Source organism: Ailuropoda melanoleuca, chromosome 18 (genome assembly GCF_002007445.2).
Source record: "Ailuropoda melanoleuca isolate Jingjing chromosome 18, ASM200744v2, whole genome shotgun sequence".
NCBI lineage: Eukaryota > Metazoa > Chordata > Mammalia > Carnivora > Ursidae > Ailuropoda > Ailuropoda melanoleuca.
In genome coordinates this window covers 30527752-30545027 of record NC_048235.1, presented here as the reverse complement: position 1 = coordinate 30545027, position 17276 = coordinate 30527752, and the positions used below count along the sequence as shown (strand labels likewise).

At 36.6% G+C, this 17276-nt stretch overlaps 1 protein-coding gene across 1 annotated transcript in view; it reads right to left on the bottom strand.

Annotated features, from left to right (window-relative positions):
* The window catches only part of KAT6A (lysine acetyltransferase 6A), a 110403-nt gene that overhangs the window by 47613 nt on the left and 45514 nt on the right, over positions 1-17276 (bottom strand). Inside the window, 4 exon segments of the mRNA XM_019798711.2 lie at positions 1080-1215; positions 3493-3574; positions 4388-4503; positions 8201-8309. Of these exon segments, the coding sequence (XP_019654270.2) occupies positions 1080-1215; positions 3493-3574; positions 4388-4503; positions 8201-8309 (443 nt within the window).

Genomic DNA, 17276 nt, shown 5'->3' with positions numbered 1-17276 from the left:
TTGGGAGTCAGAAGGCATGGTTAAGTCATAATTCTCCTACTTTCTAGCTATACATCTTAGAGAAATCAAATTGTCTAAAAACCAGTGTCTTCATCTATAAAACGAGAGTTGGACCAGAGAACAATAAAGACCCTCCAGGGTATTAGGTCCTATGATCTCTGTACCAACTCAGAGTTACACTTTTACCTCTAAACACAAGGATGGGATACTCTCTGAAAGTCAGGAATCAAAAGATCATCTTACAGGAAAATTAAAGCCTGATTTAAGATTTAAAATATGCACTACAATACTGGTGCTGTGTATTTCAAGCTGCTAATGCCCATTCCTTTCAGTTACTATCTTCAAAACAGTCTAAAGTGTAGAAAAAAATGGGTAAAATTTTTAAGAATACAGGTTTAAAGATATCTTACATATCATCAAAAAGAAATTACTATAGACACTCAAAAAAAAAAAAATTAGCTACTGAATCTTGTCCCGCATCCTCCAGACATAGCCCAGTTTCCTAGTCCACAAGGGATCATTATACCCCTGATTTCTGCTAACAGATGAAAGCACATTATTTTATTTTACATCAGGACATAGAAATGGGACTTGGCTATGACCTCAACAGTAAAAGTTATCCAGTGATTTTTACATGAAATATAGATAAACTACTGAGACCACATCAGGAGAAGAATCTGAGAAATGCTGTAACATAATTTTTTCTTTCTTGTTTACATAAGAGCAGCAATATAAGGCAATGTTTAAGAGTTAGACTTTGGTGTCAAACTACTTGTGGGTTTTAATCCCAGTTCAACACTTACTATGAATTGTGCAAGTTAATCTTTCTGTGTTATAGTTTCCTCCTTTGAAAAATAAGAGTAACAACAACAATACTACTTCATTTGGTTGTTGGGCACTTAGGACTTATTCTAACTTGGCACTCTTTATTAAGAGTTCAGTAAGTATAGCCATTATTATTACATAAAAGTGCCAGTTTTAACAACTGGAATTTTTTTCAGAAAGCAAACAAGTGACTCCTACACTAGAGAGAAGACCCTATCCTTTTCTCCCCTCACCTTGCCACAAGTACAACTTACACCGTGTTTTGTTTCTTTAACCTGTTTTTCGGACGTCCTATTGGGTTAGCATAGCGCCGTTTTATCTGTGCTGCCTTCTTCTGCAGAAGTTTCCGTCCTTTTTTCCTAGGTCGACATATTTGACATATCCACATGCCTATAAAAAAATAAAATTCCACATAAAGTACAATAGACATAGATACACGGAAAGAGTTCAGATACTCTAGGAGTTCTTAACCTCTCTCAGGTCAAGGACTCCCATTTAAAAATCTGATGAAAGCCCCTGAGAAAAATAAACATGAAAACACATACACACAAAATTCTACAACAACTAGAAAAGACTCGCAAGTATCCTGAAGCCCACATACGGTTGAATTCCACTGATCCTCAGTTAAAAAGCCCTACTCTACCCCTGGCAGATATTAGTTTCCAATTACCATCCTATAAGAAAAGAAGCCAGGTTTCCATAGAGTAAGAATTAATTCCAGGACTGGAGCAAGGAAAATACTTGATAACCTGGAACATCTTATGGTGCCAGAAAATGGAGAAGTGCTCAAAAGTGAGGAAGGCATGTCAAAAGGACCTAGAAGCCAACTTGAAAGAGCTCCCAATAGCCAAATCTGGGTCACTCTGAGCAAAGAAAGAATCACATCAATGGATTATAACCCACTGAATAAAATAAATATCCATGAGTCCATTAATAACTGAACAAATAAATAAATGGGAAAAGGGATACCTCTTCCTTCTAGAATTCCGATTAATAAATGTAGAAGGGATGACGGAAGCAAAAAAACCATCATCACGTAAACACCAAACTAAATTAGTGCAAACAAGAATCACTGATGGATACTAAAATTAGTACAAGGAGGAAAAACAGTAACTTTAAAGTCAGGTTTCTATTGTAATCAAGTGATGACAGTTAACATTACCAGTAATAAGACGTATTTGTATTATACACCCACACTACAATGCACTAAGAAGGATACAATATCACTTCTGCGGTGTTCTTATCAAATTTCATAATCTTAATTTAATCAATGATAAAGAGACAAACCCAAATTTAAGGACTTGCTACAAAACAGCTGACCAGTTTCTTCAAAAGTGTCAAGGTCAAGAAAGGCAGTCTGAAGAATTAACACAGACAGGAAGAAACTAAGGAAATACGACAACTAAATGCAATCTGAAATCCAGGACTGGATTCTGGACCACAAATTCAAATAAGGTCTACAGATTAGTTAACTGTATCATATCAATGTTAGTTTCCTGGTTTCAGTAATTGTACTATGGTTTTATAAGATGTTAATATTAGAAGAAGCTGGTGATGGGGGCAATAAGAAGTCTCTGTAGTATTTTTGCCACTTTTCTGTAAGCCTGCAATTACTTGAAAATAAAATGATTCCTGCTTTAAGCTGCAATGAAACTTCTTTTGTAGACACTACACACAGGAATGAAGTCCTAAGAAAATCTTTCTTATCTTGAAGGATTCTCAGAAGGCCTTTTGCCCAGACTTCAAATAAATGGAAGAGGTAGGAAAGGGGGTATTCATTCTTCCAATACATATAAATCTAAGACTTTTCAAAAGGTAACAACCAACAGAATGACATAAGAGGGACTCAAGTAGGATCCTAAGTGGAATAACTTGCCTATACCTAAGGTTCAGTCCCTTTCCATCCACAGAAAAATTTTTTCCAAGAAGAAATTATCAGATATCCTATAAGCATTTTACTTAAGATACCTATTAAGTCACAAAATCAGAACTAAAAATGGAATTTGTGATAAGGCAAAAGCAGGAGAGACTAACTGGACTTTTTTTTTTTTTTTTAAGGAACTGTAAGCATATAATAAGATGGAAGCTCAACCAACAGGCAGTTATATTCCAACCAAATACCTTTCAAGGAACAGGAGTCAACAGAACAGAGTAACATTAAGCTGTACTCTTATGAGTTAAGGCACAAAAATTATGTGTTTGCAAATTATTTTATTAAAACATTTTTTTAAGTTTTGAATAAACCAGAGACTAATAGCTCTAGGCCTTTCAAAAGTGATGAACAGTGATCAATACTGATATAATCAACATGATCTAATACAATTTCATTTCTCCTTTACAGAAAGAGATATTTCAAAATATTACATAAGGCAAGTATTTTGTCCTCTAGCTACAGGACTGGCAAATATTCATTCATAAATGAACTACTTCACTCCCCATGGATACTCAAACATCAAAAATAGAGGAAAATAATAAATCCATACACATAAGAATGTTAGGATGCCTCAACAGACTGCCCCCACCTTTAAGGTGACAGCTCTCTTCCTACTTATACAATCCTAAAAAAAAAAGATGCAAATTATTCTTTCATTTAGCAAAGTACATAAAAGGTACTTTCATTAACATGCCCTTTATATTGCCAGTCTGATTTCAGAAAGTATTTCTCACCTTTTGGCATCCGGGTGAGTGGCGGATCACAACACTCCATGTGAAAACCTCGGTCACAGGAATCACAAAAGAGCATGTTATCCTAAAAAAGAGAAAGGACAGTTTTGCTTAACCTTATGAAACAAAAACATGTGAGGATCATAACTTCATAAAACCTAGGAATCTTCAATGATCTCATAAAGGAGATGAGCTACCATAACAGTAAAAGTTTCTTCAATTTGTATTAACTGAGTAAATGGACAGACTGAGTTAGCACAAGTTTTGCTTCAACCAAAATTGAATAAAGAACTACAGTTTCATAACTTTCAAGTTTATCCAGTAATCAGATATAAGGTAACTTTAGTTTTCTAATGGAAAAGAAAAAAGGATGATTTGTGTTAATAAACTAACTGACCATTCCTAAGTGAATGCCTCCACACTACCCAAAAAAAAATTCAGGAGTATTTCTTTAGGGGCACCTAGGTGGCTCAGTCGTTAAGCATCCGCCTTTGGCTCAGGTCATGAACCCAGGGTCCTGAGATCGAGCCCGGCATCCCACTGGGCTCCCTGCTCAGCGGGAGGCCTGCTTCTCCCTCTCCCACTCCCCTGCTTGTGTTCCCTCTCTCGCTGTCTCTGTCAAATAAATAAACAAAATCTTAAAAAAGAAAAAGGACTATTTCTTTAAAGTAGCTTAGTCTGTCTGCAAACATTAATTAAGGTGCTTTAGAAACCATCTAGAAAGACTCCAAATCTCAAAGAGTATTCTAAACTAATGGTGTGTAATTTAAAGAGACTCCTGTTTCAAATTCTGCTGGACCAAGTGACTGAAAAATAGCCAATAATACTTAGAGGAAAATACCAGTTGTACATTCTACTTCTAAGTGAAATATTCACATTAGAAGGCAAAGATACTCACTGCATTTTTGCCTTGATCTCGACAGGAGCTGCACGTTTTACACTCAATGCACTGCCACCGTAAGGCCTTCACTCTAACCGTTAGTTCAGGGGAAAACTTTAAACAGGATGGATGACCTAGTAAGAGGAGAAAATTCTCAAATGAAACAATCAAGGATCATTTTGTAATTGTATTAAAGGAATGATGCAGAAAAAGGCAATTACCTTAAATCAAGATATATATCAAGAAAAGATGCCCTTGGAAGCTTGCCAATCATCAGGACTTGGCACTTCTATTCAGTTTTATTGATGCTAAACTGTACTTAGTACGCCACCCCCCCCAATGTGATTATGAAAAACCTGACAAACTCCTAACTTTTATTAAGCCTGCATTTAATTATTATGTGAGTATACACGCTTATATGTATACCAATAAACAGCATTCCTAGGCCATTTCTGGAAGCATACACAAAAACTGTTTGCAACTGTAATATCCTAGGATATGAAGCTATAAACACTTTCAAGGAGAAGGATTTTACCTTCTACTTCACACCCTTCTGTGCTCTCAATTTTTAAAACAATCACATATTACTTTTATAACCAAAACTATATTTGTATAAATCCCATCATTTAAAGTAAGTTACTTTAGCTAAAAACTAAAACCTAAGCAATATTTCTATTGTGATCAGACTTAACAGGGAAAAAAAGTTTCCTCTTCCAAGAGTTAGTATCCGTTTGATTACCAAAATTTTAAGAAAGCAAATCTGCCCTCACTCTGAAAAGATTTGTCCCTTTCCTCTAAAAGTTGGTTACGTTTATTTTTCTTTGGTGAGAGAAAGGGCTGGTTGAATTATTGTCTCTCCTCTCTTTTCTATTCCTAAATAAATTTCTCTCTTATGAGATCTTTGAAGCTTATTATCAAAACATCACTGACATTAAAGGAAAATGAGAAAATGTAAAAATCTCATTCATAATCTCTTCTTCCTAGATTAGCCATTCCCTGTTCTATTTTTCCTATTTAGACTTGCTAAAAGCTCTTGCACAGTTTTAATTGTAGAGTATGTACAGTTTTATTTTGCTTTTCTTCATCCTTTTACTCAAGTAAACATTATATTTATATTCCTTAAATGGAATAATTCCACTGAGTTGATACCCTATAACCTACCTGGCCATTTCCCTACTGTTAACTATTTAAACTATTACCCATAATAGAATACTACAATGAATTATTTTACATCTACAGATTCTTTCCTTCTTTTAGATTAATTCCTTAAAATAAATTCCTGAAAGTGGGGTTGGTAAGTGAAATGAAAGAAACATTTCTGTAGCTTGAAAAGTAGATATGCATTGCCAAACCATGTTTCCAAATCCTCTGATATAATATCTAGTGCTACCAGCAAAGTACCAATGTTTTACCACGATTTCATCAGCTCTAGGTTTGGGTTCTCTTATGGTTCAAATTTTATTATTATAAAAGCTATAAAATGACACTTCGCTGCTGCACTGGAGTGCATGCTTATTATTACCTGGGTAAAATGTTTTCTTAGTATGTCCAACAATTAACTTTCTCTCATATAAACTACCTGTTCATAGGCTCTGACCTTTGCACTTTATGCTAGAAATATAAACATGCTCTTCACACTTTACAGCTTTTGGCCCTTTACCATATTTAATGCAATTATTTTCCCCAAACAATTCTTTAAAAAAATTTTTTTTAATTTTGGGTATTTTAGTTCTCAGTTTGTAAAGTATATATAAAGTCATATATTTGACTATGTCCATAGTTTCCTTCCTTAGCTACTGTAATAGCCAGCCTCCAAGCTGCCCTCCAAACATTCTTGCCTTTTGGCAAGAATACCAATTGACACTTTGTGTAGTTCCCTGATGAAATGACAGGCTACGGCTAGGTAACAAAAGATACTGCAGATGCCACTTGCTCCCTCTCTCTCTCTCTCAGATACCTGCTTAGGGGAATCCAGCTGCCATGGTATGGCACACATGCAGCCCTATGAAGAAGTCCACATGGCAAAGAACTGAGGCTCTCTGTCAACAGGCAGCATTAACTTGCCAGCCAGGTCAGTCAGTCATCATGGAATGGAAGCCTTCAGATGACTGAGTATCAGTTAAAATCTTGATTGCAACCTCATGAAAGATCCCAAGTCAAAACCACTCAGGTAAGTAAGCCACTCCCAAATTCCTGACCAACAGGCATATGAAATTAAAAAATGTTGTTGCTTTTAGCTGCTACATTTTGGAATAGTTTATTTCTACAGCAATAGATAACCAATAGTTATTTATTCTAATAGTTATTTAAAAGTTCCCTCTATTGTTTTCAAATTGCAAAGAACTTAAGAGACCACCTCAAATATAATGCGTTTTACAAGGCAGTGTTATCACACAACTCTCCCCCCGCCACCCCAACACCACCATTTTATTCCCACCTCACCTGAGCAGATCTATTTTCATCTGTTTTATATATTTGGGTTCCACATGATTTTTTAAGGGTTCTACAAAAATAGTTTGGAAATCACTGCAATGTAGGATATGTCACTATGTTTTTGTCTAATATTTTATGATTTTATGGTTTATATTTAACTGTAAAATCCATCCAGAGCTCATTTTGGTTTGTGATATTATGCTGGATATGGTTACCTACCACCCAAGATCTCATGTGGCTGCCTTCAAAAACCTTCCGTAAATAAAAACAAAAAAGCTGAAAGCTATCCTTCCTAGACTCCTTTGCAGCTAGGCTCTAGATATGAATTAAATTCTACCAACTGGACATGTTTGAGTGATTTTTTGAAAGGGAGAAATGAAACAAAGACTACTTTTCTCCTGGTACTGACTGTTTTCTAATGATAAAGTCATGAAAATGCCAGTACCTATCCACTCTTCACCTTCATGGCTATCCAGAGGTAATTGTGGTGATGGCCAAATTCAGCCTTTCAAGATCCAAATTCAGCTACACTCCTGTAGCAGCCTCCTGCTTCCACCTCTTCCAAATGGAACAGATATAAGTGACTCCCTTGGTGGATCAGTTCTGTGATATTCCAGAATCAGTCCTTAAAGCCCAGCTTAGAGCTTTCCTCTTCAGCCCTTCTAACAATTTCACAAACATCTGGTCCTGGTATTAAATTTCTTTCCTCTTGAACTACCTAGAGTGGTTTCTGGTTTCTCAACTAAATCATGATTGTTACAGATATAAAACACTAAAAATTAAGCCATGATCAAAGGTAATGTATAATGTTGGTTTACTAATATGGCCTTCCTACAAAAACGTGTAAGTTCTGAAAATATAGACCAAGAATATCTCTGGAATTGACAAACTAGGAGAGTCTTTGCAAAATCATTTTTAGAGCCCAGGATTTCACACAGCTCACTAAATTGCAGTGTCAACATTCCATTTCCCAATGTGAATATGTAAGTTTCTATCAAGAAAAACAAATCTGTTATCATCCTGGTTCTATTCATACAGACTGATGCATAAATCAAGAAAGATAAGTAGTGATTATTAAAGGAACTAGCAATAATTTCCAACTGATTGCTGTCATTTGAACAGATGTTTGATCATCAAATATAAAGATTAACAGGAAAAAATAAATCTATGGAAAGATTTTTACAAAAAACAAAACTAAGACCTGATTTAAATTAACTGAATAAAACATTTCAACTATACATTTAAATCCCTCCCTTGTCTAGAAGCTCATCTCAGTTACCTTAAACCAGAATCAAATAAAAATATTAGTTTTATAAGGATCAAGGATACCATCTCAGTTAAATACACCTCCCTCTTGCCTGACAGCATATGTCAAAAGGAATCCAGGGGATTACATACCACTGTTGCCACAGTCCGCACAGGAGATGAGTTCCTCTGGCTTCTTTTCTCGGTTTTGTTCTTTTGTACCAAGACAGAAACTACAGATGGGGATTGGTTCAGCAACAGGCTATAAAGGAAAAAACAATTCACTCAGGTACGAGTACTTTTTTTTTAGTATTAATACAAAGACATTAAAATTACAGTTTTGAATTCCTATGAGAGTTACATGTAACTTTAAGATAACTGTATCACTCTCCTAAATCTCCAACTAAGTAAGGGAATTTTTACAAAGACTGCTTCGGCTGGATCTTTACCACCAGTCCTTGAAGTGACAACTTTGGTCCAAAAAATCATATCTCAAACATACTGGTCACTTAGAAACTAAATGACACAGTATGGATTAAACAAAGCAAATCCTTCACCTAAGATTGAAGAAATTCAACTGAATTAAGCATAAGAAATAACAGTCTCAATCCTTAAAAAGTTGTATGTCATGTAGGAGAAGTGACAAATGTGCAGAAATAAGCACCACATAAGGCAGAAGAAATTAAGTGCTCTGTACAAATGAGAAAGGTACATTCCAGTTGTAGTTTGGAAGAGAAGGGTTGAAAGAAGATAACATGTATTAAGTACTAGTACTATGCTATGGGATCTTAAGACATTTGTCCAAGGACAATTGATAATAATTGTTAAAACTGGGTTTAAACCTAGGTTTCTATGTTCCTCTACAGCAACGCCCCTACTCCTCCAGCCCACAGGATGCAGAGCAAGGCAGTACAAGTAGTATGAACAAGTTAGGTGTGCAGTCTGCTAAAGCCAGTACTTAAAGGATATGGTTTCTGTGATAAGTGTGGGGGCACCGGTACATCAGTTTGTGAAGATTACCACTGAATGTCTTATAAAGAAGTTGGACTTTATCCCGCAGGAAGAGAAGAACAATAGAAGGCTACTGAATCAAGAGATAATCACCTGTATTTGAGGGGGGAAAATCCAGTATCAATATCAAAGACAAATGGGGGAGAACCTAAAGATAAGTAGAACATTTAAACAATGACTACAATAGTCTGGTGAAGACAAGAACCTGAACCAAAGAGTTAAAAAAAAAAAAAAAAAGGAACAGAAAAAAATAGCTATGGACTTAGAAATCAACTAGTTAACGGAATTTGACAGAAAAGGAAATGAGTTAAATATGACTGACTTAATGAAAAGATGGTGTCAAGGGTTAAGCCATTTCGAGCACAAAATCAGGAGAAAAAGAGAAGCTGAGTCTAACGTTAGATGTGTTTAGTTGGAGGCACTCTCAGTCAACTCTCAATCATTTATATGGGACAGAGATACAAACCCTCAAGATTCTTTTACTCTACTGGAGAGAACAGATAAAATGTCTTGTCAGTATTGTGACAGAAGTGTTACAATGAGAAACAACGGAAGAAGGGAATCAAGTAGGAGAAAGGGTTGTCAGGGGAAGGCTTCCCAGACTTAAGTTCTTCTGGAGGTATTTGACAGGGAGGCCCCCTGATGGGGGTATTCAAACAAAATATAGAACCAGGCTTGGGAGGAGGGGGACAAACTTAGTTTGGGACTTACTGAGCTTCAAATGCCTATGAAGCATCCATGTAGCAATGCCCACGGACTTTATGATACAGAGACCTGAAGTTCAAGACAAAGGCTAGTCTGGAGATAAAAATCTAGAAATCATATACCTACAAAATGGCATTAAGACCTTCAAAGTTGATGCGTTCTCCCACGGAGAACAGGTAGAGAGAAGAGACCTAAGGTCAGAATACCAATATTAAAGTGGCTCTTAGAGGAAACAGCCTGGGAAGGAAATTGGATTACTGACAGAGTTGGATGGTACGTCAATAATGTCCAACACAGGGGCGCCTGGGTGGCACAGCGGTTGAGCGTCTGCCTTCGGCTCAGGGCGTGATCCCGGCGTTGCGGGATCGAGCCCCACATCAGGCTCCTCTGCTATGAGCCTGCTTCTTCCTCTCCCACTCCCCCTGCTTGTGTTCCCTCTCTCGCTGGCTGTCTCTATCTCTGTCAAATAAATAAATAAAATCTTTAAAAAAAAAAAAAATAATGTCCAACACAAGCAAATCAACAGTATTCCTCAGACAAGAGATTAAATGAGAGATGAACAGCTGGAAGTTGTCTTAATTGTGACTCCGGTAAAGACAGCCACATCCTCTCCTAACCAGAATTTAAATAAAAACTTGGGGGCGGGGGAATGGAACATGAAAAGAACAGGGGAGTAAAGTCAAGTAAGACTTCACTGAGGAGTAGAAACTGCAAGTAAGTAAGCTCTCAGTGAACAGGCAAGCCACTGAATGGAAGCTATTAACAGCATATTTAACTAACAAATGGCTCATATCCAGAATATACACAGAACTCTTACATGTCAGTATGGAGAAGACAGACAATTCAATAGAAAGCCAGGCCAAAAACTTCAACAGGCACTTCAAAACAGCAAAGACATGAATAATATACAAATGGCCAATGAAAATAAGAAAAGACGCTCAACCTCATTAACCATCAAAGAAGCAGATCTCCAAGAACGGCTAAAATTCTAAAGACTGGCAATAGTTAAGTGTTGGTAAGAAAGCAGAACAACAGAACTCATACACTGCTGACAAGAATATAAATTGACAAAACTACTCTGAAAACTATTAGACAGTATCTACTAAAATTAAACACAAGCATATCATGACCCAGCACTTCCCACTCCTCGCTATATACCCACCAAATGAAGTACACACACATATGTACAATAAAACATACACAAACATAATCAGAACAGCATTCTTCATAAAATTTACTCAAGCAAAACTTACCCAAATAACCAGCAATGGGTCCACAGATAAACTATGCTATATCCATATAGTAGAGTATTACACAAATTACAGTCAACAACTTGTATTACTATCACAAACAATCCTGAATGAGAGAATAGACATGGAAGAATACATACTGTATCATTTTATTTATATAAAGTTCAAAAACAGTTCTACATTGTTGTAAGTCGAGACAGCAGTTACCTTTAGAGAGAAAAGAAGAGGAAGTGAATTGGAAAGGGACTTCTGAAGTGCTGGTAATATTCTTTTTCTTTTTTTTTTTTTTTAAAGATTTTTTATTTATTTGACAGAGATAGAGACAGCCAGTGAGAGAGGGAACACAAGCAGGGGGAGTGGGAGAGGAAGAAGCAGGCTCCCAGCAGAGGAACCTGACGTGGGGCTCGATCCCGTAACGCCGGGATCACGCCCTGAGCCGAAGGCAGACGCTTAACCGCTGTGCCACCCAGGCGCCCCAGGTAATATTCTTTTTCTTGACCTGGACAGTGGTTTCATGGATGTTAATAATATTTAAGGTACATACTTACAACCTGTGCACTTTTCTGTATGTTTATTTTAATCAGAGAGTTATCAAACTTAAACTAATGAATATCTATAGAGTAGGACAATGTTACCTTCGGAATATTCTGAAAGAAATACCAACGGTGATTTGGACATTGGAGTTTGGAACTTAGAAGAAAGAATAAGCTAGAGAGTTTTAAAAGACAGCAACATGCTAACTGACAGCACCCAGTGAGAAGGAGGAGTAAAGTTGTAGTAAAGGACAGAGAACAGGCGAGGAGAGTGGAGAAGTGAGATAAAATCGAAGACAGAAAGATATCAACATTTAGAAGCATGGGGCGGGGGGGAGACAAGAAAGGACCAGTCTGAGGGAAAACAGAACCAAGAGGAAGTGATGACATAAGAATTACAAGAACCAGAGAGCAACCAACAATCAATACTGGGAAAATAAAATATCCACTGGATTGTATGACTAAGAAATAGTCAGAAATGTCACTAATAGTGAGGTTTTTTCCAGTGACAGGATAAGAACTAAACTCACAGGAACCAACAAACTGCCATGAAGGGACAGAGAGCAGACAGAAGATAGCTTAAAAAAAATGGTAACGGGTTTTGATGTGTTCTAGGTATTTAAGATGAGAAAGACTAAACCTATTTAAAATGTGGACGAGAAGATACATGTGGTCAGAGAGATTCAAGAAATAAGAAATAACAGGAACATATTATATAGTAAGATTTAAAGCTACACTGTTGAATATGGTGAACACTAAAACATGTGGCTATGTAAATTTGAAATAAAACAAATGTAATTCCTTGGTCATACTAGCTATATTTCAAGTACTCAACATTCACATGTGGCTAGTGATTATGGTACTGGACAGCACAAATATAGAACAATTCCATCACTACAGAAAGTGCTACTGGATAACACCAGTTTTGGAAAAAAGGATGAATTTTAAAGCAAGGATAAAGTGACCTTATATAGTATAGGACGGTGTAGATGCGTATTGTTTGTAGGTGAGACGGTGGGAAAAGGGAAATGTTGAGGGTGCTAATTTTTGACAGCCTCATTATCTCTGGAAAATAGCAAATAAAAACTGTCTGCCAGAAGTGGGGCAGAAATTGGATAGATACAGCATGAGAAAGTGAAAGCTGACTGAGAAAACTGACAGGGTCCAAGAACAAAAACAAAAACACCCTCCTATCAAAATGGAAGGCGGACACACATTTTTCAGACAAGAAAGAATCAGAAAAATATGTATTAACAGAGAATAAATTCAATATAGAAGAGAGAAAAATCAATGGAGTCCCTGCAAAAAGGCCTCCACCTCTTCACTGAAATAGAAGACAACATCACTCGCTTAAACAGAAGTAGGTAGGTGGTATGGGTTTGGGCATTTACAGAGGGCAAAAAAGGTCTAGAAGTCTCTGTGCGGAAGATGAAAGAGAACCAATTAGCAATGGAAAATAAAACCGTCACTCAGCCCTAACCACAGGGCTAAGATCGGAAAGTTCAATTTGTAGTATTTCCAACCAAAATGGTTATACAATTTTCCTTAACACCCCTGAAGCCTTGGACTGGCAAAATCAGAAAGCTGTAGATTGAGGAGACAAACCAAAGGGCGAAGTCTACTAGAATGCAAATGCAAACACAGTTGACCTTTGAACAACACAGGTTTGAACGACCCAGGTCCACTTATAAGCAGATTTTTTACACTATACTACTACAAGTGTATTTTATCTTCTCTATGATTTTCTTAATAAGATTTCTGTTTCTCCAGCTTACTTTATTATAAGAATACAGTAGTATATAAGACATATAACAAACTGTATTAATTGACTGTTTATGTTATTGGTAAGGCTTCAGGTCAGAGTGCTGCGTTGTTCAAGAAGGGTCAACTAAAATGGTGGGCCACAAAGTTGAGGCTGGACATCATAAGCAGAAGGGGGTTTACAAAAAGTATCAAGTTAAGGTACCAAGGGAATCCTGATGAACTGAAAATAAAGGTCCAGTAGGAAGTAAAAAGACTGAAGACTGGGGTCCACAGGGAAACTTTAGAATTTGTGATTTACTAAGTATAAAGTCCTAGCTAATAAAGAAAACCTCAAATCGCAAATGTGCGTGAATTCTTTAATATTTATAAGCACTATTATAGACATTTGAGGGAAGAGTGGTGAAAAAGGGAGCTAAAGCCCCAACTTTCATAGAATTTACACTCTAGCTGACTACAGAAAAAAGTAAAATTAAAGACAATAAAATTAGGAAGTCAAGAAGCTAGGAAAGCATGATTTTAGAAGAATCATATAAATGTGTTCAAGTCAGTAAAAATGATGATTGAGCCCCAAAATAGGAAAGTTTTACAAAAACTTTTCTGAAGTTTTAGAGAAAACATTGGTAAATGACAGATATTGCCCTCTCCCGAGCACGTACTTTTAAAAAAAAGCAGAGGTCATGGTATTAGTAGATGGGAAGAACTTCATGTCAGAAAAATTTGTTCAGTAAAGGAACAAAAATCATCTTAGAGGCAGTGAAGACCAAGGAATGTGTTAACTCTTCTCAGGTCTCTCCCCACCCCACCCTCTTTTTAAAACAGGGTATAAAAATGGAAAAGTAGCTCTACTAGGAGAATACGGACAGAATTCAGAGTAATGACCTACTAGTGCTAAACTAGTGGTACCACTCTCACACATAAAGTACATTACATTACTTCAGTCTGGTTAGAAAAGGAACAAGCCGGCGGCGCCTTGATGGCTCAGTCAGTTAAGCATCTGGTCATGGTCTCAGATTCATGAGATACAGCCCGACACTGGGCTCTGCACTCAGCAGGGAGTCTGCTTAAGATTCTCTCTCTCCTTCTCCCTCTGCCCCTCTCCCCAGCTCTCTCAAACAAATCTTAGGGGGGAAAAAAAAGGGAGTAAGTTGTGTTCAGATAAAGAATCCTGTGTAACCTGCAGTTGTGGTGGAGATGGAGAAGCCTACATTATAATCAAAAGCTAAAGGGCAGGGACGCCTGGGTGGCTCAGTTGGTTAAGCGTCTGCGTTCGGCTTAGGCTCAGGTCATGATCCCGGAATTCCGGGATCCAGCCAGGAGCCTGCTTTTCCCTCGGCCCCTGCCTGCCACTCTCCTTACTTGTGCTCTCTGTCAAGTAAATAAATAAAATCCTAAAAAACAAAAACAAAAAGAAACCAAAAAACCCTAGTATCTTAAAATTAAAAAAAAGATGCAGCTAAATGGCAGAGCAGGAACAGCATTATAATTCAAACTCAGTTACCATAAATAACATACATTAGTAATAGCAAAGTACTTGCTTAATCGGCTGCTACTTTCAGGGTTAGATTAGACCACACTAAAGGGAGCAAACATATAGGATGAAGAAAACAGAAAGTCTGAAAAACAAATTATTCTCCAGCATAGGAAATGCAGTCTTCAAAAATTAAAACTATGTAGCAATCTGTCTTCAAACATGCGTCTTTATCACCTAGAACTAAAATAAAGTTCCCAATGGCAGAAAATGTTATTTAAAATCATTACCTAAGAAATCCTTGGCAAACCTGTCCCTATATGTTCCTGTATATTCCCTGTAACATTACTGCTGTTAATATTTTTACATACAATCAATGCTTCATACTACTAGATTTTTTCTACCCCAAAACAAAATAACTAAGACCATTTAAATCTGTTCATTAAAGTTGGTGAGGGGAGGAGGGTAGCAATTTAGACAAACTGGCTACCTCATTACTTAGAGCTGTGTAGATAGTCTAACTCAATTATTCTGATACTTATCAAATGACCACAGTCCTAGCCTACTCACTACAAAACAATTTGCTGACTGTCCTCAGTAATGACCTTACCCTAAGTTTAAACAGTCCTGATATTTTTTTAAAGTTTTTTATTTAAGTTTCAGATACTTAACATACAGTGTAATATTAGTTTCAGGTGTACAATTTAGTGATTCAGGATTGATAGTTACAGTGTGAAAATCAGACAGGCTGAAAAGATATTTGTTAAGTCAAATACAGACTTTGGTCCAAACAGACTCAAATTACATAGAAAGTTTTCAGTAACACAGAGCAGTGCAGCTTTAATTTCCTTAACCTAAACATTTCACACTGAAGATGTTCACTCTCTGGCATCATAGAACCAACCACAAAAATGGTAAATTTTTCAGCTACCAAAACAAAAATGAAACCACAGAGAAATACTACTACTGGCAATGATTATATCTTGACAATTTCAGAGTATTTTTTAAAGTACAATTTGGGAAAGAAAAATAATACTTTGAGGATTAGTCATTTTAGCTGATAAGATTACAAGCCAAAAAAAAGTGACTTAAATAAATCATCTAGCTTACTAAATCTATGAGTTTTTCTTTCATCGAACAGCACCACTAATCAGTAATTGTGTGATTTGTTTTAGAATATGCCTAAGTATGGTTAAGTGCATAAAAAATTACAACTCCAGATCATTCTCATTCCCAAAATACTAATGAGCAGGAAAGTAAGTCAGAAAGGGCTAAAACTACATTGGGTTCACTATAAGATTTGAACCTGAAACGTACTGGGGTGATTTTAGGACAGTGAAGGGACATTCATAACATTTTCCAAGTGAAACTCTACAAGCTGGTTTCAATTTTTCTGTATCACAAAGATACAACAACAACTGATAACTTATGAATACAGTTTTTAAAAACCTGTGTAGAGATATGCAACATGCCACATAACCACTGTTCCCGGACCTGTCCAAGCATAGTCTTTTAGCTTACTATTTTCCTACCTATCTAAAACGAACCTGATCCTACAGCTAATAAAACAAGAAAAAAAGTTTATAGCAAATGACTTTACACACCATTAAACACAGCAGCCAGAGTGAAACTGTTAAAAGGTACATCAGAGCACATCACTTGACTGCCCCAAATCCTCCATCCAGTCCAGTGGCTTTCACCCTAGATTAAATGCCAAATGAATTACAAGGCCCCCTGTGATCTGCACCCCTACAGATAAATACACAAGTACCTCTCTGACCCATCTTCTATTGCTCTCTCCCTCTTACATTCTATTCTAGCTTCCTTGCTTGCTTTTTCTTTAAAAGTAAGACGTTCCAATCACAGGGCCTTTGCATTTGCTTTCCCTCTCTCTGCAGTGTTCTTCCCTAGATCCTTCCAATCTTTAATCAAAAGTCCCCTTCTCAGTAAGGTTGTCCTTGACCACTGCATCAAACATTTCAAAACAACTCACCAACGACAATAATTTCTATCCCCCTTCCTTGCTTTATTTCTTTCCCTTAACCCTTTTCACTAATTAACATATTGTGTGTGTGTATATACATATATATATGTGTGTGTATATATATATATATACACATATATATATATATCTTACTTATCCCCCACTAAATATAAACTCTATGAAGGTTCTGATTTCCATCTGTTTATTAAGGATTGTATTCCTAGTACTGTGAACAGTACTAGGACCTAGTAAGAATAGTGCTTAACATATAGTATGGATCCAATAAGTGTGCAATACCTTAATTAAATTACCTTGTAGAACTAGAAATAATAATAAAAATACTACCTTAGAACAATGAGTCACAGAAGCCTGATAAAGATGTGCGCATCTTAGTAATATATAAATGCTCTACTGTTTACAAAGCAATCTCACAAAATAATTTCATAGACTCAATAACTAAATTGAGATTTCTGCCACTGCAACCCACTTCTATTCAATTTCTCCAAAGCAGCGG